Source organism: Rhipicephalus microplus, unplaced genomic scaffold, assembly GCF_043290135.1.
Source record: "Rhipicephalus microplus isolate Deutch F79 unplaced genomic scaffold, USDA_Rmic scaffold_182, whole genome shotgun sequence".
In the NCBI taxonomy this organism is placed as follows: domain Eukaryota; kingdom Metazoa; phylum Arthropoda; class Arachnida; order Ixodida; family Ixodidae; genus Rhipicephalus; species Rhipicephalus microplus.
The window spans coordinates 308,339-332,914 of NW_027464753.1; the positions used below are offsets into that span (position 1 = coordinate 308,339).

The window sequence follows — 24,576 nt, forward strand, 5'->3', positions numbered from 1 at the left end:
CGTATTTTTTTGGCGGCAAAGACAACAAACCCGATGTGATGTATGCAGAGAGAGTGCGATTCATCGAAGTAACGTTAGTATAGTTTTGAGGGGAACGAAGCTATTAATGCATAGTTTAACTATGTGCTCAAATTCTTCAACTAATTTGTCAACGTTTTCGTGAACACCAAGGTCTCGAAAAGAATCAAACTCAAATGCAAGAGTGTCCGTTATTGACTTGTCATCAGCACGAGAAAAATCAAGGAAACGAGCAATATTGGGCGGCACTTTACTCAGTGAAGAAGGAATTAAAACTAACACAGCTTTGTGGTCGTAAATACCATCGATCAAATTGCACTGAAAGCCAGTTTCTACTAGATGAGAACTTAAGAAAACCAGATCAAGGACAGATGTGTTTCGGACAGGTGTATGTACGATTTTAGTAAGACCAAGGGATAATGAAAAAGATAAAAGTTCTCTACAAGTGGCCAGATCATGATAGGTGCAACTCAGAGTTTGCCAATCAATACCCGGAGCATTAAAATCTCCCATGAACACAATCTACAAGGTGCCGAAGTCTTGTACACGCATGAACAAGCTAAGTTTTTCTAAAGTTCCTAATGGAGAACCAGGAGCTTTACAGCACACCAACAATCATAGATAGACCATTTAAACATAGCTTACAGCAAGTAACTTAAACATTAGGCGTTATAGGGAGCGCAGAAAATTTTATGTTCGAACGAAGAAAAAGAGCGTTTTACATATTATCGAGAACGAGCCCCTCAAACGATACCTCAGGCATCTTTCGAATTGACTAGAATAGTGTTTTCTGGGAAATGTGGCCTTTCCATCCCTGTAATTGTGAAGGCTACTCGTAATCAACACCATTCGCGTAATCAGTGATCATCGACTCTCCAGATGCTGCAGTCAGCTACCTTCCAGATTCATAGCACATTCAGACACTTAGCTGAAGACATAAACTCTGGAAGCTCTATCTGTGGTGCGGATAATTGCACACTAGGTCACATGCTTTGGTGGTGCCCGGCGTTACGTAGCGCGAAGTTCGGCACAGAAGAGGACTGGGAAAGGGCCCTTAAAGGCCAACTTCAGCAATTTTTTGAAGTCAATAGATCTCAATGAAATTCACTGGGCACGTTTATTTGCACGTTCGCACCATTAATGCTAAATTGCAGGCTTGAGAGTTTTACAGATTCTTTTGAAATGAATTTTATAGCTTGCCTCCAAATGCTGGCCTTACTTGCCAAAATTAATGGCGACGTTCTGTGTGTCACGTTGATATTTGCTAAGCAAAAGTGACACAACTGATGTGCACTTAGCATCTACTTGTCTGCTATGCACTGTGTGGGTTTGGCCAGCGCTTTCTTGGTTGAGCGTGCGATTTCCTTTTCTGTGTGTATGGGTAAGCGAAGGGTGGCAAGCGGCCTTGCGTTGTCGGGCACACGATTCGCCATATATTCACCATAACAGCGCAAGTGTTTCAGCCAATTGCCACAGGCACCGACATGGATGGCCTGGGCAAGTAGTGCCATCCGGCGGCGTTATGCACAGCCAGGCAGGTTCTGGCAAAGTATTATATCATACATAGAAGCGCACTCTGTTGGGCTTCGGTATTGCGTTTTTTTGCTAATTAAAAATTATTTTCGAATTTGTTGTGCATTTCAGCTGTCGGGAACGCGACAAGAGTGTCTCAGGAACACAAAAGCACCATTACTCCGACATGGTAAAAAAATCGTCGGAGTTGGCCTTTAAAAGCTCAGAGCTTTCAATCAAGCTCTCGGCAGTCCAAGAGGCCTGTGGACGATGGAGGGCCATGGTCTTCCAGAACCGGTGTGGGCGCGGCCAGCAACTGCAGCGGACCTCCCCTGGGGGGGGTGTCTGATCGAGGTTTCCCAGGACCAAATAAAGTTTATTTCCTCACTGAAAAACCACCCTGCAGTTTGTGTGCCACCTCTGTCATGTCACGAAATGAACCCTGAAGCTCACATACATTAAGCAACACTGACCTCAGTGCCTTCAATCTTTTCTTTGCCTCTTGCTACTAAATCATGCTATACAGACGTAACCTTAATAAGTTCTATCATTACGTCTAGACGTAACGGTAGACTTTCTATATTTTATAACTACCACACACTTATGTGGATTTAGAAGGACAGTAATGTGAAACAAAGAACCATTTTTAATAAAGTGAACTCAGAGAAGTCGAATTTGCTGATTTCCCCATAATATTTATTAATAGATAACGAAGTCAAAGGTTCCAATGTTTGACTTTGCAGCAAAATCGGCACAAATGACGTCACAGATTTCAAAGTGCATTTGCCGTATTTTGATAGCATTGGCTCAACCAGGTTTCCTGAAACTTGGTATATTAATTCTGTATCCTCCTCAGAGGTAAAGTGCACCATATTTACCAATCAGGAACCACGCAGGACCTGGTAGATGCCATCAAGATCTAGGACATTGCGACATTTAGTGCAGAAATTTCACGGTGACGTCGCCACCTCCAATTCTTTTTCTGCGTTTTCTCGTCCACCAAGTGAATTCTCGTGCCATGCATGGCGATTATGGAACTGAATTGTGAAAAAGTAATTTATAATAAAATAAAACTTTTCTCTTTAGCCTCCCCTCAAGCTCCAGAGAACTTGAAGCAATCAAATGCAGTCATTTGAACACCGTTTTATTTAGGCGTCCAGCCTCTTGAACGCACCTAAAACGTATCGCCATCACTTATTAAATACACAACCTCAGTCTCGCCACAGCACAGCAACTGATCTCTCAGCTACTGTTGAAAAATGCCGTTAAGACGTCTCTCGTGGCAGACCCGTCCACGGAAATGTTTCCGCATGACGAAGGGAAGCCGAAGAATAGCTCCGTGGGGTTGCTGCTGCTGCTTGCCTTGGCACTGGCACCCGCAGGAGAAGGCCCGCTGTTGCCCAAGAAGTTGTGCAGCACACAGGCTGCATTCACAATGGCGGCGACTCTCTCGGGTTTCTCTTGGATGACGGTTCGGAGGCACCCAAAACGACTTTCCATCGCCCCGAAGGCGTCGTTCATAACCTCGTGGACTCTAGATAACCTGTAAAGTGACACAAGAGGTGATGCTACTAAGCATCACACTCGGCAGTGAACGTTACTCCCAAGTAGTGCAGTCATAGAAGTCGCCTTCTGCATCCTCGCACTACAGCAAATAGTCTATAGTTAGCAATACAGTCAAAACCCTTTACAAGAGGCACTGATACAAAAGACAAATGGGTATAACAGACACCAGTGTGCTTACTAGACTGATATATGGGTTGATAGTAATTCGCATGATTTTCTTTATATTCTTTACTTTTTAACCTACTTGTGCTGAGATGCAGCAACTGTGTAAAATAGTATTACTTGTTGTTCTAGGCATCTTCTAGTACAGAGTTCTGTTGTCAATACGATGGCTGCTTTTGTGAATATGTATTTTTCTTGTAGTAACTCTGTTTTTCGATTGTATATGCAATGTTCTTTTCAGTTGCGAATGTCTATTTAGCACTACTGCTGGTACGCCCAGCGCGAGAAGGACCTCGTCAGAAGGCAAACCACCTCCTTTTGTCCTGACTGCGAGCAGTGCAATTGTACTGTCCAAAAAAGAAATAAATAAAAATAAATAAATAAGAGGATGCATGTGTCGTACCCCGCTTATAAGAGACATCTCATATAAAAGACAAGAATTGCTGCCCAGAGTATGCCTCTTATAAATGGGCTTGACTGTACTCCGTAATGACAATAAAAACAATAATAAATGAGTCTAGGGGTGTTGGAAATACTATTAAATTTAAATACAACCAAGTCGATAAAATTAGCAACTATTTTATGACATTGAAGCTATAATAAACTTATTCCCTTTTCGAGCAAGTAATTACAAAAGGCCTCTTCCTTGCTTTGGGAATACCAGAAGAATGCTTGATCAATACAACAGCAGAATAAATTAATTTCAATAACGCAAACTAAACAATATTTATGACTCTTGAGATACAGCGGGCACAGGTCGATGCTGCGCCGGCAAAGACCTTTTCACAGTGTCCGAACACATTGGCATGACGAGTGCAGCTAAAGTGGTTGCTTGGGCATGTTGGTACAACACATTGGAAGGAAACAGCGCGAAAAACAAGAAACCAGACAAAGAACCACACATACAGAGACAAAGAAGGACACATGAAGAGCGCTGCATGTGTCATTCTTTGTCTGATTTCTCGTTTTCCGAGCTGTTTACTCCCAATATAGTGAGTGCATCGCTTTGTGCTTTCATGAGGCCAGCTGCATTCACAGACAAACCGTGCTCTCTCGACACATTCCAAACTGCGACTGGGCGCTGCAAAGACATCCCCAAATAATGAACCATCACGGGCTCAAGCAAACAAGGTTTCCAGCCGTGATAAATACATCCATTAGCTAATCATTACTGCAGTAAGAACAGTATGAAAAATGTTCTACCCCTTTCATAGATAAGTAAATTACGTAATGTTACGTGCTGAACCCGCATTAAAATAGTGAGTTACACCACAGTGGGATACTGAATAATTTTTGACCATGTGGGGTTCTTTAATGTGTACTGAAATGAAACTACATGAGTGTTCTTACTTTGGCCCCCATTGAAATATGGCTACTGTGAATGTCAATCGACCCCTCAAACTTGTAGCTGACAGGACTGCACCTTCCACAATGGCTGTCGAAGCAACATCAACCTGCTCGACTCTCTCTTCACATTATACAAGACTTTGTTATACTTGCAATTCTGCACAAGTTCAATGGGTACTTTGTTATGATGGTAATTACCTGTGATTGAACCATCTTTTCTCTGTTGTGAGATTGGATCCTATGAAGGGCTTCATCACGTGTTTTTCAAGGGGCAACGTGTCGTCTGCTATGAACACTGGTGGCAGAAGGATGTCAGGAGAGTTTTCCACCTTGATGGCTTCTGGTAGCTGGGCCTTGTTGCTGCATATGGCTCTTTGTAGGGCTGTCATCTGCCACACGTCATTGCCACCCTTTGCTCCGGCTGCACCCACATCCGTGTAGATGAACTTCCCGTTGGCATCGACGACAGCGAAGAGAATCAGGCTAAACGAGTTCTTGTAGTTCGTGTAGGCTGCCCGGCACTTCGCCGGCGCCTTCATGACCACGTGCCTTCCACCGAGCGCACCAATGCAGTTTGGAATGCTACACTTGTCTTTGAAAACTCTCGCTACTTCCTTCCAGTCATCTTCGCTCTTCGGTGCTCTCATGAAGTCGTCCTTCAGTTCCTTGTAAATTACGTTGCACGTCTTTTGGATGAGGGCGCCCACGTCTGCACTTCCAAGCTTGAACTGATTCCTCAGCGACTCGGGCAACTCTCCTGCAAAGTGCACGCAGAAATGGTGAATGATTAACCCCATATGGCAACACAGGAAAGTGCGTAGCAGCTATCACAGTAAACACGAGCACAGTGTCATTCGTCACAAGTGCCATCACTAGTGAGATCAAAGAAGCATAAGTGTAGGCGTACAGTATGGATGTTGAGACACTCGATCACATATAACTACTCGCACAGTAACTAACATGCAGGAACAATTCCTGAAATTTCAATTATTTTTATTTACCACTTCAGGAAGTGGAATTATGGGAAGAAAAGGTAGTGAGCTTGACTAAGCAAACAAATTTCAAATACCATTTCACAAACCTTGAATATGTATTAAGGGCATTTTCTAGAGTGCAGCAGTAGTAGTCATAGAGCCAAAAGGCATGCTAAGCTCGGTTAGTACGAAAAGCAGTAATCAAGCCCAAAAGTGGCTAAGACATGCAAGTGATGGCAAGGCTAAAAGCTGCTAAATATTGTTCATCTGACATATAGCAAGAAATAATCAAGCCTAAAGGCGGCAAAATTTTATATCAAGCCAAACAGCGGCTAAAATTTGTTTGTCTGGCATACGACAGACCAGGCACAAAGGCAACTAAAACGCTCATGCATGTACGACAAGCAGTAATCAGGCCCAGAGGCCATCAAGTGTTTATGGCATACCACAAGCAGTAATAAGGCCCAAATGCGGCTAAATTTAGTTCATGGTGAGCATGAAAAACAGTGACGAGGCCAAAAAAAGCTAAATTTTGTACATCTCGCGTACAGCAAGCAGTGATCAGGCCAATAAGCAGCTAAATTTTGTTCATATGTGGTACAGCAAGTAGCGACCAGGCACAAAGGTAGTTTGATGTTCATGCGACACATGACAAGCAGTGATCAGACCAACAAGCAGCTGAATTTTGTTCAGCAAGTAGCGACCAGGCACAAAGGCAGTTTGGTGTTCATGCGACATATGACAAGCAGTGATCAGGCCAACAAGCAGCTAGATTTCGTTCATAAGCAGTACCGCAAGTAGTGACGAGGCACAAATGCGTCTAAATTTTGTACGTCTGACATATAGCAAGCACTGATTCAGGCACAAAGGCGGGTAAGCTTGTTAACCTGACCTACAGCATGCAGCGATAGAGCCAAAAAGAAAGCGTAGTTTATCTGTCATAAAAGACTGTCGATGGTTCGATTACCAGGTGCGACAAAGAGGAAAAAGGGCACGCAGAAGCACAGTGGCGATCGCGCAGCTAAAGACACGCGTTTTCGGGGGAGCAAAGAAACAATGAGCACGTGGAGATGTTTACCAGACGTCAGATAACGGAGCGTCACTTGCAGCCTCGTCTGCGTCGATACGTGACGGTTGGCGACAGTCTTGTCCCTGATGATGCCCATACGCACACGGGACATGAGGTGCAAGAACTGCTCCCTGCTCACGGAGAGCAGGTCTCTGTAGTCTTGCGGACCAGCGTTTAGCCGAGTGACAAGGAGCAGCTTGCTCGGTGTGCCGGGCTCCTTCTTGGCCGCGCTCTCCTTCTTGTGCCGCTTCGCAGCTTGGTGCAAAATATCGTCATCATCCGCGTTCGCCAAGAGAACCGCCGCCAATGCTAGGAACTGGCGCTTGTGCGAATTCATTGGTGGAAGCAACAGGCAAGTGGCGATGAAAGCCTGCTCGAAGCTGACCGTGCTTCGGGCGATGCAAGTAGAGTTGCACGTGCGTGCGCGAAGGATTACACTTGGCAAACCTGCAATCGGTAAAACCGCCGGAACGCTCGCAGAGATCTACCGGAAAAGCAAAGATCGGAATTCACGGGAGCTGGCTATCACCGCCAGTAGTTCAAATGGGCGAGCGTCTCGGAAACTTTTCGTAGCGAAACAACAGATGACGGCTAGTTGAGTTGATCCGCTGATGGCGCTACTGTTATTTTGTCTCCTTCTGTTATTTCTCTTTACCTTTATTTGTTAGATAACATTTGTTATCTAACCCTGCTATGATTTCCGCGACCGAAATGCAAATGTTTCCTGAATTAGTAAAAAAAAAAAAGAAACCACATCTTCACTTATCATCATCATGTAGAATTACAAATGGTCTAGTTGATTCTCCGGGCATAGCCTCCTCTATAACTTTGTGCCCGAGCGGTCGGTCCCTCAGCGCCGTCCCCCGAGCTATTATGGGATGCGAGCGCTCCTGGCGGAGCGCCGAGGCGCAAAACAAGAGAATGGATGGCAGCTATGGAGAAAAAACCGGCTTTGAGTAACTACCGAAAGGGCAAAAATGAAATAAGGAGGGAGGCATTTTACGATAATTCAAGGGGAAGCGCTTTACTGTTTGAAGCGAGATCGGGTTGCCTTAGAACGCGTAGTTATAAAGCAAGATTCAGTAAAGAAGAAGAACAATGCACATGCTGCGGGAAAGATAAGGAAACGGCGGAGCATGTTCTGATTGAATGTGGAGATATCCACCCAGGTGTACTCCTGTATCCGTCAACTGAGCTCGTAATGGTTCTAAATTCTCTAAAGAATTACGCGGAAGTTTACGCGGAAGTTACGCGGAAACGGCGGAAATTTGGTGTGTGCGCACTTCTTAACGTATACGCATAATCCAATGCAATGTAGACGGTTTCTAGACCGTCATAAACGCAAGCGTGCATAGGCCGCGTCGTCTGCTGTTATTATGGGATCGGTGCGGCATCTGGCGGCGAGCGCCAAAACTATAAGGGACGGATGGCGCGTATGTATTTAGCGCTAATGCGCGGGCACAAAAAAATATAGGAGGCTATGCTCCGGGTCAGGATCGTTCCCTGTGTACGGCCTTGCTACACAATGATGACTTACCTCTTGACTTGTTTCTCCGCAGTGGCGTGAGCTATATTCCCGTCGCTCTGGTACCTTTGGGTAGAAATTTCATTAAGCTGAAAAACCCCAAGGCAGCACAAGAACATCTGCATGCCGTGAACCCAAACTACCAGAGCATAACCGTCGTGCGGCGGTTTGGTCGCGATGGCATTGTATGTCGAACACCGGATCAGCAATGTGTAAAGGATCTTCTTAAGTGTTCTTCCTTTGCCTCGATCCCGGGAAGTGCGTACATACCGCAACATCTCGCATGCACTTAAGGCATTGTGCGTGGGGTTGACGCATAAGTAAGCCCTGTGGAGACGCTCGAGAAGCTGTCGGTGACAGGTGTGGTTGCAGTTTACCGGTGCAATCGACTGGTTAACAACAAACGACATCCCACAGAGTCAGTGATTGTGACTTTTGCAGGTATGTCGTGCCCTTAAGAAATTGAAGCATGGCCATTAGTATTTAGAGTAGATCAGTTAGCGTCCCGCCCATTGCAATGTCAGAACTGCTGAAGGTCTGGACACAGCTCTCGTGGCTGCAAATCGGAGGGTCGATGTGGTAGATGTGGCGAACGCCACTCAGGTCAAGATTGTAAGGCTCAAGATGACTTTTGTTGCTTGTGCGGTGGACATCACGCAGCTGATTTCGTAGAGTGCCCAATGCACCATAAAGAGGTACAAATTCTTGAAATTCTGGACAAAAGGAGATGCTCTAGAAAGGAAGCCATTTCAGCTGTTTATGGAGAGATCCCATAGCTATGCTGACGTTACAGCACGTCATTCATGTCGGGATACTAATGTCGCGCAAGCAGTTGAGGTAGCGGTAGGAAGAGCTATGGCTACAGTTATGGATCAATTGGTAGCTAGCATCTCCGAATGCATAGCACAAGTTTTAAGTAATCAAATTACTGAGCTGTTGATTCCAACTGCTTTCGGTAGTCCCGAGCACAGTAAAATACCGACCGCCAGTGATGCTACTGCAGTATGTAATGATGAGATGAGTAATCATGAACATCCAGCGCACCTCACAGTGCATGACATACGTTGAACAAGAACAAGTGTTAGACTTAAATGTGTCTACTGATGTCGAGCTGGATGCTCGGGCGCAGAAACGCAGCCGGTCCCCGTTGAACCATGAAGTTTCAAGTTCCCTTCCGTCAAATCCCAAAAAGACTCTACTAGTAAAATACTTGAAAGTATTTTGGAGAAAGTTATCTCAGCAACAATTCTTACACCAAAATAACGTCCCTGAGTGTTCTGCAGTGGAATTGCCGTTCTCTATTTGCTGCTCTTACTGATTTACATTTCTTGTGTGATAAACTAAATTCCCATTTAATCTTACTTCAAGATTCTTGGATTGCTCCTGATACTACTATTCATTTTAAGAATTACCGTTTGTTCAGACTAGACAGCCCTACGAGAGGTGGCGGAATAGTGACAATGATTTCGAACAAACTTAAAACGCTGGCGTAGGCAGAGACACAATCGCAAGGTTAAACTTCACGTTGCTCAACTCACTTTACAAGCTGAACAATACGCCACAGAGCTCACGAGGAACAATTGGCACAACTTTTGTAAGTCACTTAATGGAACACTAAGCACTGCACGCACGTGGGCCATACTAAGAGCCCTTGTTGACCCGAAAAGTACCAAGTCTTATACGTGCAGTACCATCCAAACACTTCTTCACAAACAGGATGGGGACGACAACAGCATCTTACAGACTCTTCAAGACAAGTACATCGCTGCAGGCCCTCAGCCAAAATATAAAAACTACCCATATACAGAGTCAACGCCACTGGATGCTGATATCACTGTGCACAAAGTTTGAGCTGCCCTTCTGAATATCAAGCTCAACACAGCGCCAGGGAAAGACAACATCCAATACTCTCTCATACGAAACCTCTACGACGAAGATCTAGAACAGCTCACAGATTTTTACAACACTCACTGGAAATCCGGAACGTTACCCCAGGAATGGAGACATTCCGAAATAACACTAATTCCTAAGTCCGGCAAACCCCTAGAGCTTGGAAACCTGCAACCAATCTCGTTGACATATTGCCTCGGTAAATTAATGGAGCATGTCGTCCTCCAGAGACTGCAACCATATCTGGAGGCCGAGGGATTTTTTTTCCGGACTCACTGTTTGGGTACCGGGCCCATCTTTCCATGCAAGACGTACTTCTCCCTCTAAAAGAGGAGGTAATGGACAGGCTCAGTTCTACGCAAACTAGAGCTCTGCTTGCCTCGGACATCCGCGGTGCGTTTGACAACGTCTCGCATGACCTAATACTGGGGAATCTCATGTCAATACGCTGCGGACGACGAGTTTACGACTATGTGAAAGCATTCCTAACAAACAGAACGGAACCATAGGATTAGGCTCTCTTCGCAGTGACATCATTAAGCTCATGGGTAAAGGCACGCCACAAGGATCGGTGTTATCCCCGACACTTTTTAACATCGCCATGGCTAAGTTACCGCCTCTACTCGCCACCATTCCGAGTCCGCGACATGCTTAATACGCGGACGACGTCACTATATGGGTGACCAAAGGCTCAGACGGACAAATACAAGATGCCCTCCAAGAAGCAGTACATACAGTTCAAGCATACGCACAAGCAGGTGGTCTAACGTGCTCTGCAAATAAGTCGGAACTTCTACTCATTCGTCGTCCCCAGCAAAAGCCCGACAACAGCCCGCAAACCACAGTCACATTAGAGGACCATGTGATTCCCTGCGTACAGAAACTCCGCGTCCTTGGCCTTCATATACAAGCTGATCTCAAGGCAACGCACACCATGAAAATATTAGAACAGCAAGTTTCTCAAATCACGCATATGATCCGCCGCATGATCAACCGAAGGCATGGACTTCAGGAACAAGACATTCTACGTATAGTTAATGCCTGCATTGTAAGTCGCATCACCTACCACGTGCCTTATCAAACCCTAGCGCTTGCACAAGAGAGAAGACTGGACATTCTCCTCCGTAGAGCCGTCAAGGCGGCGCTTGGACTACCTACGTACGCATCCACCAACCGTCTCCTAGCCATGGGTGTATACAAAAACCTGAGGGAACTAACCGAGGCACAACGTAATAGTCAGCTACGAAGACTCCGCAGCACTCAAGTGGGAAAGCGACTACTCGTCAGGCTAGGGTACCCTCCGAATCGATGTGGATACAGCACACAAGGGAAGCAGCTACCCGCTGACTTCCGAGCAAGAATTACAGTCGCGCCACTTCCATGCAATATGCACCCTGAGCGCAACGCTCAGCGCCGGCGGACAAGAGTGAAAAACCTCACACGCCTCATCAATCAGTCTCCTCCAAACACACTCTTATACTGCGCCGCCGCGAGACACCACTCCCGCAGTTTTACAGTTGGAGCAGTGGGGAACAATGATCACGACGTAGTAGCCTCAATCAGCGTACCTACAAAGAACATATATGAAGGCGAAGAGTGTGTCGTCGCTCTGGCAATTTCCCACGCTGCCATAAACCTTTCTCACGAAGATGTTATTCTAATCTTTACGGACTCAATGTATACCTGCCGTGCCTTAACACGAAGTATTGTCTCACAGCATATACACCAAATTCGAACACCTTGTTCCACACGCCACACAAGTTCCGACTTGTCTGGACCCCTGGGCACGCCTCTCTCCCCAGTCATGACTGCGCTCATGCAACTACCCGAGCACTCACTAACCGGGATCCGGAGGAAGAGCTGTCCAACCCAGATGAGGAGAACACAAACATGGAACTTCTAGGATATCGAGACACTCTCAATTACTATAGACGAGAACGCAATCGGTACCCTCTACCACACCACACGCTCACACGAGAAGATGCAACTGCAGTGTGTCAACTGCAGGCGAACACGTTTCGGAACCTCTATTTCCTCCACATCCTCCATCCCACTTCTTACCCTGACAAATGCCCTGGCTGTGAAGCGGTACCGACGTTATTTCATGTAATGCTGGAATGTCAGCGTCTGCCAGCCAGGCTTTCTGCCAACTCCTCTCCTATTCCTACCCTACAAGACTGGGAGGCCATGCTGCTTGATGAAAGCCCGAGTGGCCAGCGGGCGCGGGACGCAGCAGCGGCTGTTAGAGCTGTGGACTGAGAGCCCCACCCGACATTTTTCTATGCTTGAAATAAAAAAGTTTCTCTCTCTCTCTCTCTCGAACAAACTTAGCCACAAAGCCAAACTGATGTTAAAGTTCCTCTCCCCTGTATACGAAATATTAGTTGTAGGCTTAAGTCTCCAGATCGGTCAGGTTTTGTCAGTAGTAAATGCTTACTTTCCTTCAGGCGTACATGACACGCGGTCATTAGATACTTTAATAACCACGTGTGAAGGAAATATTTTACTAGCAGACAACTACCACCACGTTACATGGGGAGTAAAAACTGATGTGTGGCAGCCGGTTGTGGCATTGGGCCTAAGATAACAATTTTTCATGTCAGGATTCGGGAAGCCCAACACACGTGTGCAGTCAATACTTCTTCTGTGCTAGATTTAACTTTTGCAAGCTCCAGCCTTTATGTTTCATCTTAGTCAGTCGTTGATTGCGCAATAAACAGCGACCACTTATCGATAACTTTTAAAATAGAAATTCAGATAGCCTCTTCAATCTCCATTACTGGTGCCCATATAAACTACTTGAAATTTAAGGATTCCTTCTTTTTTTCACTGTCTTCTTTGTCAGATAATAGCACAATGCCAAAGGCTCGGAGCTTATATTTTTTATTAAAGGAATTCCCGGGAAAAATCTGAATTCGTGGTGTCGTCCGCTAATCATAACTCGAGTTCTCCTTGGTGGAATGACGATTGCTCGAGAGACTACAGTCGCAAAAAGGCAGCATGGAAAAAAGCTTTTGTACAATGAGTGCCCTCAAAATTGGAAAGACTACCGGTTCGTTGCAGGTGTTTTTAAGCGTCAGGTTGCCAATTCCGCCGCGGTGGTCTAGTGGCTAAGGTACTCGGCTGCTGACCCGCAGGCCGCGGGATCGAATCCTGGCTGCGGCGGCTTCATTTTCGATGGGGGCGGTAATGTTGTAGGCCCGTGTGCTCAGATTTGGGTGGAAGTTAAAGAACCCCAGTTGGTCTAAATTTCTAGAGCCCTCCACTACGGCGTCTCTCATTACGATATGGTGGTTTTGGGACGTTAAACTCCACATATCAACGTCACGTTGCCAAGTCAAAAGAAGATTACGAAAGGCGGAAATTCAATTATCTTTCTAAATCCAAGAACAAAAAAGCATTATTCAGATTCCTACGTAAAAATAAAATGATTCCACAATTAATAAATGCAGACTCTATCATTTTGTCGGCCGAAGAAATGAAAGCTTCATTAGAAATGATTGGTAAGGGATTGGAGCAATGTTTTTCCAGCCAACTATCACCACCTTCTTCACATGCGCTTAGGGACCAGGAATTCACAGAAGTTTCCAAGTATGAATTGTCGCAGGTGTTAGCTAACTTGCCACCAGCTGCTCTGGGCCCTGACGGAGTTACGTGGTTCATGTAAAAAATGATGCATAAAGAGTGCCAAGAGTACCTATTGGATATTATCAACTATTTTTTAAGGACGGCGTGGCTCCCATTGAAGTGGAAAATAACAAAGGTAATACCAATACTGAAAGTTCCGGGTAAAGAATATGTTTGGATAACATTAGGCCCATTGTGTTAACCTCAAACTTTGTAAAAGTAATTGAGAGAATCCTAAACATTCGAATACCAAATTTCATCAATGAGAGAGAAATTCTGAATCTATCCCAAATTGGCTTCAGATCCGGATGCTCCATATGGCAGGCCCATATAGACCTTGAAAGTCGCATAAAATTAGCTAAGCTTGAAGGAAAACAGGCTGTGCTCGTCACTCTTGATATAGCAAAAGCGTACGACAGCGCTGAGCATATAGTCTTAATCAACCAGCTGCACAACCTTAACTTCCCAAACTACATACAGTCAGGGATAGCAAAATTTTTACGCACTAGAACGTTTTACTGTTACAAAAGCGGCACCTCATCTTATAAATATCTGCAAACAAGAGGTGTCCTGCAAGGGGCCGTTCTTTCCCCGGTATTGTTCAATATCTTGATGAGCTTTGTGCCACGGCACCAGGACATCCACACTTATGTGTATGCAGACGACATCGCATTTTTTTCAGCAGCAAAGGACATTCATAAGCTACTTCAAACATTACAGACATACCTATCTGCCGTAAAAATGTGGCTTGATAGTTTACATCTGTATTTAAATGTCAAGAAATGTTCTGTTTTAACATTTCCACTCAAAGACCCTTTACACATTTCGCTCTCCTATATCATCTGGATCCTATCCCTCAAGTAGTGTATGTGAAATATCTGGGAGTAATCTATGACCAATCAATGTCTTGGAAGACACACATTGAGTACATTGCAGCAAAGGGAGGCCGTGCAGTGGGAATATTAAGCAAAATCAGTAATAGTCGCTTAGGTATGCGGAGAAATACTCTTATTTCAGTGTATTGTATGTATATTCGCCCGGTGCTTGAGTTCGGGTGCGTGTTATACGCGGGGGCACCTGCCTACAAGATACATCCTCTGGTAGTCATAGAGAGACAAGCCTTGAGACGCTTAGGTCTCCCTAAGTTTGTTTCAATCAAGATCTTGTATCTGAAAGCTAGGCTTCCCTCACTTGCGACCCATTTTAAATTGTTAGCTACACAGGCATTTTTCGGACGGTATGAATCGCCGGTAAGGCGCTTAGAAACAGTTTTTATTGAGCGTCCTAACTTGTTTTTTGGACAATACTGGTCGAGATTTCGTATACCCCAAATTCTGGTTATACAGCGCTTTTTAGATGATTTAGACATAAAATAATGCTGTTTTTTTAATCAGTACCAATAACAATGCTATTAAATTACAGTTTGATGATATATTTCCGAAAAAAATTCAAAAGTGATGCCGCTCAGTTTTTAGAAGCTATATCAAGCGATTACTTGGCACATACATCAATACAAGCAGTCATAGCAACTGATGCATCACAAAGAGAAGAAAAATGTGGAATTGGTATTTTTCTCCTACCCTAGACTGGTCCTTTTCGCTTCCCCTTCCAGATTTTGTGTCCATATTTGAAGCAGAATTTTTTGCAATAATTCTAGCTCTCAGTAAAATAACTGCTTCACTAAGGCCCGCAGTTATTTTAACAGATTCACTATCAGTATGTGCCTCCCTTACTGTAGATGAGAACTCGTATGCTCAGAATGCTTTCAAAGCATTAGTTCCCTCGCATTTAAATCTGATCGAATCGGTCTTTATTCCAGGACATAAAGGCATTTATATGAATGAAATGGCAGATGCACCGACAAAGTCATCTTTAAATTGGCCTGTTATTGAGGTATTACCAGCATCATCTAAGGTATTTTATGCTAGAACGAATTGTTTTGTATCTGATGGCGGAATGCACGAAGTGCATGCAACAGCTCTCGCTTCGTTCTTTTTCTCCTGGGTGGCATAAGCTCTATCTTCAATAATTTTGTTTATTTGGTGTGTACGCACCCATGAGGTGGCACATGACACGTTACATAGTCCTGAAGTACATTTTTTGTTCCAAGGTCCTCGCTTCTGTGGCATATGGAGAATTCGTGACATACACAGAAGTATGCATCAATGTTGCATTTTAGATAATTTAACTATGCAATCATTTATGGGTTGCTATTTAAAGCTGGAAAATGAAAACAATTTTCATTTGCTTGCCAGTTTGATAATTCCGACTCTAAAAGGTGAAACGGTGTTGCAGAGCCCCTTTAAAGTGGGCTGAATTGTTGCCTTTTAAATAATTTTCTTTTGAACTCAAATTGGCTGTGAACACTTACATTCCTGAAGGTTAGCAAATTCTGTTGCTCTTGAAATTGAGCTGAGGCACTTATTGGCTACCTCATGACATCGGTTGACGTTGCCAGTGTGACGTGCATGTGCTGCGGGGTAACTACATGAAAGTGCCATGGAGCCTGCCCATCCTGCCAGGCTCATGAAGGCAGTGGCATACTGTGGCTCATTCCACTTGTAACTGTACTAAATGGCTGTACCATAATCATGCACCTCTTACGAACCTGTTTCGCTGTTGAAGAACTGTCTTTAGCAGTTGTAGGTACATTATGAATATCATAAAATTTTATTACAAAGAAGCAAGAAGGGTGGTATCACATAATGAGCCTTTGTGAGTGTTGTATAGCAAAAGCTGTCATGAGATTACAACTCAGGTCTCGCGCAGCGCAGTAGTTGTCTGCCGCCGGTGTAACCACATCGCGCAAAATTAGCAAAAAAACTTAGTACCAGTGGCACAGTGGGACTCCATAGAGTTTCACACAATAATGCCTAGAGGGGAATCTGGCGCTAGTGTCTACGCAGGATTCTTCAGTGGCACTTGTACCCCTATGGGAATTATGGGAAGTACAGGCTTCGGATCTGCTTTGGATGGATTACATTCTTGGAATTCGCGACGCTTCTTTTCCAAGTGTAAAACAAAGTGATATTCACTTATATTTCATTAAAACTTACTTGATTTATTTGTATGCAAACTTTATTGCAAAAGGTTTTCGTTACGAGGCGACAAAAGTGAAACCGGGCAAATTTAACCACCAGGGTATGCATCGCTTTGCCATTGCGTTCCAGATTTGGCATCAAGATTTATTGAATATTTCTTTACAGCACTTGAAACCAAGCATGCTTGTTTTTCTCTCGAAATTACGCATTATCTATTAATGGAAATAACAGTACAGTATTAAGTGAGAAACAGTGAACGTTTCGTCATCTGTGACGCTAGGTGCGTCTGTCCAAGTGGTCTGCCCCCAACACAGCTCTGGTTCTGTTATGAAGCCAAGTCAGCGGAGCGTGACAGTGTGTCTACTTAGCTTCGTCACCATTTTGCAGTCGATATAAAGGAGTTTAGGCAAGACGCGCTCATTAAAAAACATGAACTTGATGCGATATCCTGCACCGGCATGAAATGCTACATCTATTCACAGCGGTGAGTTCACGACGCCTCGTTTAAACTGTCAAATATGACCCCTAAAGCTCGAAAATGTCAGCTGTACAAGAGACCTAGTGGTCTTCAGCCTCTTCAAACAACAAAGGCACTGCTTCACCGCTTTTCACCGCACTCACTACCTGTGCTGCGCGAAGAACGAAACTGAAACTGTGGAAAAAGGTTTGTAGACAGTTCGCTAGCTAACCCTATCCAATCCGAAGCCTGTACTTCTCATAATTTCCATGGGGTACACGATCGCAGCGACAAATTTCTCTCTAGGTGTTATTGTATTAAACTTTATGGTGGGGCTCGAACCTGGGTCCTCTGTGTGCCAGCCCAGTATACTACCACTGAGCTGCGCCAGTGCTTGGGACTTGTTGGCAAACATGCCCTAGGCAGGCTTGATGTTGAGAAAGGAATCGCGTTATTGTAAGTGTAAAGGGGGTTTATTGAAGGAACTGAGCAAGCGGGTGGTAGCTCGAAAGGAATGCAGGCGGACTCAGATGACGGTGCTTGATCGCCGATCTCGTGCCTTTTTCTTGTGTTGATGATTGTTGAGCCGATGGCATCGTCTTTCTTATTCACTATAATTACCCCCGGTGAAAAAGTTGAAGCCATCCTGGCAATCTAACACGTGGGGACAAGCGGGTCGAAGTAGGGCTTGAGACGGTTTACGTGAACAATATCACGCCCACGCTGATGACGGTCGCTTGGTGGTGTGAGGGGTTCAATGGCGTAGTTCACGGTTAAGGTATGCTTGAGGACGCGGTAGGGACCATGATAATTAGAGAGTAGCTTGGGTGATACACCAGGGGCGCAGGGCGGTACATGCAGCCATACATGTGCTCCAGGAATGAACGTTGGTGCAGAACGATTGTCGTCGTCACGGGTCTTCTTCCGGCACTGTTGGTCGGGTGTAGTAAGCCGCTTGGCTAGCTTGCGGCACTCTTTTGCGTATCGAGCGGCTTCCGAGACAGGCTTTCATTCGGAGGGATCTGGCGAGTATGGCAGTAAAGTGTCGATGGTGTGCGATGGTTGGCGACCGTACAGGAAAAAAAATGGGGAAAACCCGGTAGTGACTTGCGTAGCGGTGTTATACACGTATGTCACAAATAGGAGAAAGAGGTCCCAGTTTGTTTGATCAGAAGCGACATGCGTCGCGAGCATGTCCCCCAGAGTATGATTAAACCGCTCAGTCAAGCCGTTCGTCTGTGGGTGGTAGGCTGTACTCTTCAGGTGTACAATATGGCACTGTTGAAGAAGTGCTTGGATTACATCGGAGAGGAAAACACGCCCTCGGTTACTGAGGAGTTCGCGAGGAGGACTATGACGAAGCACAAAACGATTTAGTATGAAAGTTGCAACGTCTTGTGCTGCAGCTGTAGGGAGAGCAGCAGTTTCAGTGTACCGTGTAAGATGATCCACAGCCACTATAGCCCATCGGTTGCCTGCCGTTGTCATTGGTAGTGGTCCGTAGAGGTCAATTCCTACGCGGCCGAATGGGTGGTCTGGGCATGAAAGTGGCTGCAATGAACCTGTTGCAGGATGGGGCGGGTTTTTCCACCGCTGACATTTGTGGCAGCCACGAATGAATTGACAGACGAGGGTAAACATTCCACGCCAGTAATACCTTTTTCATAGGCGCTCGTAGGTCTTGAAAACACCGGTATGAGCACATTGCGGGTCGGAATGAAACGACGTGCAGATAGTAGAGTGCAGCGTTCGGGGAATGACCAGTAGCCATTTCCTACATCTGCTGAATAGTTGCGCCGATACAAAAGGCCGTCCCAAATACTGAAGTGCGAGCCTGGCGGCGCAGGGTTCGAGTGGTTGAAAGTGTCGGTGCCTCGGATAACGCGTCAAGAAGCGAAGGGATCCACGGGTCATTGCGTTGTGTAGAAGAGATGGGTGTATTTGTCAAGAGCTGACAAGGTGTTGTCCGAGGAAACAGATGCGATGTCCGGGGACAGGGGAGATCGCAACGGTGCATCAGCATCAGCATGCTTGTGGCCGGAACGATATACAACGCGAATGTCATATTCTTGAAACTGAAGAGCCCAACGTGCAAGACGACCCGATGGATCCTTGAGTGAAGACAACCAGCATAATGCGTGGTAGTCTGTTACTACGTCAAAAGTACGGCCATAAAGGTATGGGCGGAACATTACAAGCGCCCAAACCATCGCCAAGCCGGAACAATATACAACGCGGGTGTCATATTTTTGAAGTTGAAGAGCCCAACGGGCAAGACGACTCGATGGATTTTTGAGCGATGACAACCAGCATAATGCGTGGTGGTCCGTTACTACATCAAAAGTACAGCCATAGAGGTATGGGCGGAACTTGACAAGTGCCCAAACAATCGCCAAGCATTCCTTCTCGGTGACGCTGTAGTTCGATTCAGCCTTGGTTAGAGTTCTGCTGGCGTAGGCGACGACATACTTGGCGAATCCAGGCTTGCGCTGCGCGAGAACCGCACCGAGGCCGACACCACTGCCGTCGGTGTGAACCTTAGTTGCCGCCGTAGGATCGTAGTGACACAGTATTAGTGGTGAAGTGAGGAGACGACGAAGGGTACAGAAAGCTTGGTCGCACTCAGAAGACCATGACGAAATATCACTGGCGCTGCCTAGAAGTTCGGTCAAAGGCGCAATGATAGAGGTGAAGTTGCGCACGAACCGGCGAAAGTAGGAACATAACCCCATGAAGCTCCGTAACTGCTTCATAGTTGTTGGGTTGGGGAAGTCGGAGACAGCACGTAATTTAACGTGGTCTGAAAGTATACCGTCCTTTGATACGATGTGCCCGAGAATCGTTAGTTGCTGAGCAGCAAAGTGGCACTTCTTGAGGTTGAGTTGGAGCTGAGCATTCTTCAGGCACGTGAGGACGTGTTTTAGGCGCTCGAGATGTGTTGCAAAGTCTGGTGCAAAGATTACAATATCGTCGAGATAGCAGAGACAAATTTGCCACTTCAAACCTTAAAGAACCCAGTCCATCATGCGCTCCAAGGTGGCAGGCGCATTGCAGAGGCCGAAGGGCATGACATTAAACTCGTATAGATCGTCGGGTGTCACGAAGGCTGTTTTTGGTCGATCGGCATCTGCAAGAAGGACCTGCCAGTACCCTGAGTGCAAATCTAATGATGAAATAAACTCGGCACCTTGTAAAGTATCAAGGGTATCGTCAATCCTGGGTAAAGGACAGACGTATTTTCGAGTGATCTTATTTAGGCGCCGGTAATCCACGCAGAAGTGAACAAAGCCATCTTTTTTTTAACGAGCACTACAGATGAGGACCATGGACTTTGTGAAGGTTGAATGACGCCGCGTTGCAGCATATCGTCCACCTGTTTGGTAATAACTTGGCATTCTGTCGCAGAAACACAGTATGGTCGTTGCCATAGTGGCGCATGGGAGCCGGTGTCGATGTAATATAGAGTGGTAGAAGTGCGGCCAAGTGAAGGTTGAACAACATCGAAAGATTGGTGGTACTGGTACAGCAGTTGGAGGAGTTCAGATCGTTCAGATGGTGACAGTCCGTATGCGATCACCGAATTGAACACTTTCGAAGCCTGTAGATCAGAGTGGTTAAGAGCACTGACGGCGGCGAGGTCACTTTGGGATGATTTTTGCGGCAGGGTAAAAATTTGTCCGTTATCAATGGGCTGTACATTCGCCTTTAAACAGTTTGATGGTATGCGAAAAGGGATTGGTAAGGCAGAGAGCACTGGCTCCTTTAGAAATGGAGAGGGCTGAATAAGAGGGCAGAAGTGGTTTTCGATTTAGAAAGAGGCTTCATGGCTCAAAAAATGCTATCTCATTACGCATGCCGTCGGAGACCACAGGGAGCAAAACAGCTGTTGTCGGTGGAATGTCAGTGTCGTCTTTTACAACTAGCTTGTGCGCGACTTGGTTCATGTGATCGTAGGGCTGGTCGAACAACGAAAGCAGTTCAAGTTTGGAACGGGCACAATCTATAACGGCACGATTACGCGATAGGGAATCCCAGCAAAGTATGATGTGAGAGCAGGAAGAAAGGTCGATGAACTCAACAATGTAGTGGTCCTCCGCAATTGTAAGTCGGGCAGTGCAAGCGGCTATAGGTCAAACAGGTTCTCCATTTGCTGCACGTAAGGACATCATATCAAGCGCGTGGTCACCTTTCGGAGCTTGTGGCAGTTTGGCGTCTATAACAGACACAGCGGCACCGGTATCTACAAAAGCGTATGCATGGGCGCCGTCCACAAAAACTTCGACGATATTTGACGGCAAAGGGCGATGACTTGAACGTTAGGACAGCACAGTTCTTGCCCCCTGAACTGCGACGGCTAGTTTCCCTTATTTTGAGGGGCTGGTCGTGGACGCATGGGTGACAAGGAGCGACGATTGGGTGAAGGTGAGTGACGAGACGAAGTTGCCGGATAGTCACGGAAAGGCGTGTTTGACTGATGATCCGATCTTTCATAACCAAAAAAGGGTCGGTCCATGTAGTTGCTCCGTGATCGGACGTCTGTGTAGCCGGGCACGCGACGACGGCAGTATCGGGAGATATGGCCAGGACCGCCGCACGCAAAACAGATCGGCTGGTTATCGCGCGTTTGCCAGGCATTCGCAGCAAGGGGCGCCATCCACGCGGCATATGGCTGAGTCGAGACTGTTGTAGCGAAGAGAGGAGCCCATGCGATGGAAGACTGAGTAGGAGCGGTGACATGCGGCAGTCCATTGAACGGTGAAGGCTGGTGTGGCTGCTGCCTCTTACTGCGTCAGCATAAGTAAGAAACGCGGCGACAACTTGCTGCTGAAAGGGCACTGGCATGGCCTCGGCAATCTGGTCCTGAAGCACATGTTGGAGCATGGGAGTTAACGGGGTCGGTGGTCGCTCTTGCTGCTGCTGCGGGAGCTCTTGGTGCTGACCAAACGGCAGGAGGGAAAACAGACGTGCGACCTCCTCGCGCACAGTCTTTCATTTGTGCTAGAAGGCAGGAGTGGTCAGGCACGACGTCTAGTGCAGCGAGTGGTTGGTTAGGCTGAAATGGACGACGGGTGAGAGCTCATTGCCGTCGCAATTCGTCGTAGCTCCGGCACAGAGTTACCACTTAAGACACCGTGCTAGGAGACTTCGCGAGGAGCATTTGAAGTGCGTCGTCATCAACACCTTTCATGATGTGCTGGATTTTGGCACTTTCGCTCATTGTGGCATCGACGTGCCTGCAGAGATCGAGTACGTCTTCAATATAGGCGGTAAACGTTTCGCCAACGTTTCGTTTCGTTTCTTGTGCCCATGTATGCAAGTGTTGTTCGGCGCGCAACTTCCGCACGGCAGGTCGACCGAAAACCGTGGATATTGCCTGCTTGGAAGTGGCCCAGTTTTCTTACTTGGATTAGTGGTTTGTGTACCACAGCTTCGTCACATTCACCAAGTAAAAGTTGACGGTGCTCAACTTAGCAGCGTCATTACATGTGTTTGGTCCACTGACTTTTTTGTAGGACGACAGCCAGTCGTCGACGTCGTGGTCTTCAGTGCCTGAAAAGATTGGGGGGTCTCGCAGGTGAACTGGGCCGGGGCAAGTAGTGGCCGCGAGAGGGGCTGTCTGTTGGGCTGCGTCAACTTGCATGGTCGACGGCAGGATGCGGGATCGGAGTTCCAGGATGTAGGTGATGTAGTTACCCAGCACGATCCATCAAATGTAAAGGGGGTTTATTGAAGGAACGGAGCAAGTGGGTGGTAGCTCGAAAGGAACGCAGACAGACCCAGATGACAGTGCTCGATCGCCGATCTCGTGCCTTTTTCTTGTGTTGATGATTGTTGAGCCGATGGTATCGTCTTTCTTATTTACTATATGAGTAACAAAGTATTTTAGAACAGCAAACAAACAACCAGGCATCACACAATGCGAATAGTGTAACGAGTGGGTCGTCCAATGCTCCAACCCACTACGAAAGCTTGTTCTTGATCACCTATTAGCTGTGGCGTATACCCACTTCAGGCATAATTCCTCATCGTCGTCAGCCACTGCATGAACAATTGGCATTAGTGGATACCACGCTTCTCAAAAGAAAGATGAAGAATAACATAGCAAATGCTAGCCTACTACCCTAAAATTTTTATTAATAATGCCGTAGTGGGTACCCAGCAAGTGTGCTTGCAAGAGTTACCCAATGAGTGTTTAGAAAAAGCTCTGAAAGGCTGCTCATCTACGCTTTCGCTGTGACTGTGCTGTGCCTTCTGCGCAGGCCTGGCGTTTTTTTTTTTTTTTCATTGGAAAGTGGTGTCATGGTTACATTTGTGGTGTGTCCTTTAACTTTAAGGGTGAGAAGTGAGGGAAGGCTCAAAACTCTAATAACGTGTGTGTTGAGCCATGTTCATGAGTTTCTTTGGGGTTGATGGTCACCTGCAAAAGTAAGGTTGCTGCTTGTGAGGGGGGCACTTGCGCTACGTCTGCACGTCAAGTGGGTTCTCTGTTTTGTCGGGACCAGCTTTCGCTTTTTACATCTCGTGTGTTCATATTGCATAACCGAGATGCCGTGTGTCCTGTCACGACATTTTCTATGTCTGCACTGTTTCAGCTGCCATACTGTACGCCTTTTCTGCTCATGTTTTAACTTCAACTATTCGTTTCGATATTTGCAGTTACAAAGCATGCGTGAAATTCCATCGGCAACGTTTCTTGAGTCAACCATATATTGCTTTCTTGTGCTTACAGACACTATCAAATCAATACTACTGTTTTCTCTTTACAGATAATATGGGACCCTCAAGCCGTGCTTCCTCATGGTTAGCAAGCTCTTGGGATAGTATGGCCCTGTCCAGATACTCGGCTGCTTCATTCACGGTTTTATGCTTTGATCATCTCCTCACTGTGTGGGCACATTGCGAAGCAATGGGAGCATACTGGTATCCTTTTTTGGTGGTGGTGGGACTTGGGCATTGCACTGCTCTGCATGTGTACTAGGGTTCTATTCCAGTCGCACTGGGTGCATTAAGTTGGCACTCTTTCAACTCCTAATAAACATGCTTGAATGCGCTCAAGTGTGACGCTTTTGTAGTTTACCTTAAAGTGAGCGGCGTCCTCATTGGCATTGCAAACTTTTTTTGGTGTCCCCAAGTCTTCGTGTAGTGCCGTCGCTATGTGCTGGCTTTATACAGAACAACAACGGAACGCATGCCTCATTGACCGTGATGTCACATTTGGCACGACCAAATGGTTGTGTACAGTTTCCAGGCTGGTGGGCTAGTGGCGGAGCAGTGTATGGGCTAGTGAAGGAGGCACATAGCTGTGCAATCATTTGCTATGCAACGCAAATGGTTGTTGTAGTGCCCTTTTTTGTTTGTTTGTTTCTTTATGTTAAACATAATACAGC

At 46.1% G+C, this 24,576-nt stretch overlaps 2 protein-coding genes across 6 annotated transcripts in view; one reads left to right on the top strand and one right to left on the bottom strand.

Moving 5' to 3' along the window:
• Positions 1-2,653: 2,653 nt before the first annotated feature.
• On the bottom strand, positions 2,654-7,442 carry LOC119163184 (putative nuclease HARBI1). The gene is made up of 3 exons (XM_037415129.2): positions 6,658-7,442; positions 4,804-5,362; positions 2,654-3,073 (listed from the first exon to the last, which is right to left on the bottom strand). Exons 1-3 carry the CDS (start codon positions 6,983-6,985, stop codon positions 2,773-2,775), a joined length of 1,188 nt encoding a protein of 395 aa, XP_037271026.1. The 5' UTR covers positions 6,986-7,442; the 3' UTR covers positions 2,654-2,772.
• Positions 7,443-8,173: 731 nt separating this feature from the next.
• The window catches only part of LOC119165565 (BCL11 transcription factor A-like), a 30,107-nt gene continuing 13,704 nt past the window's right edge, over positions 8,174-24,576 (top strand). Inside the window, exons 1-2 of one of the 5 annotated variants that reach the window (XM_075885533.1) lie at positions 8,174-8,614; positions 23,956-24,047. The gene's annotated coding sequence lies outside the window, so the exon portion shown is untranslated. The other 4 variants (XM_075885532.1, XM_075885534.1, XM_075885531.1 and 1 more) reach the window with 4 other exon arrangements.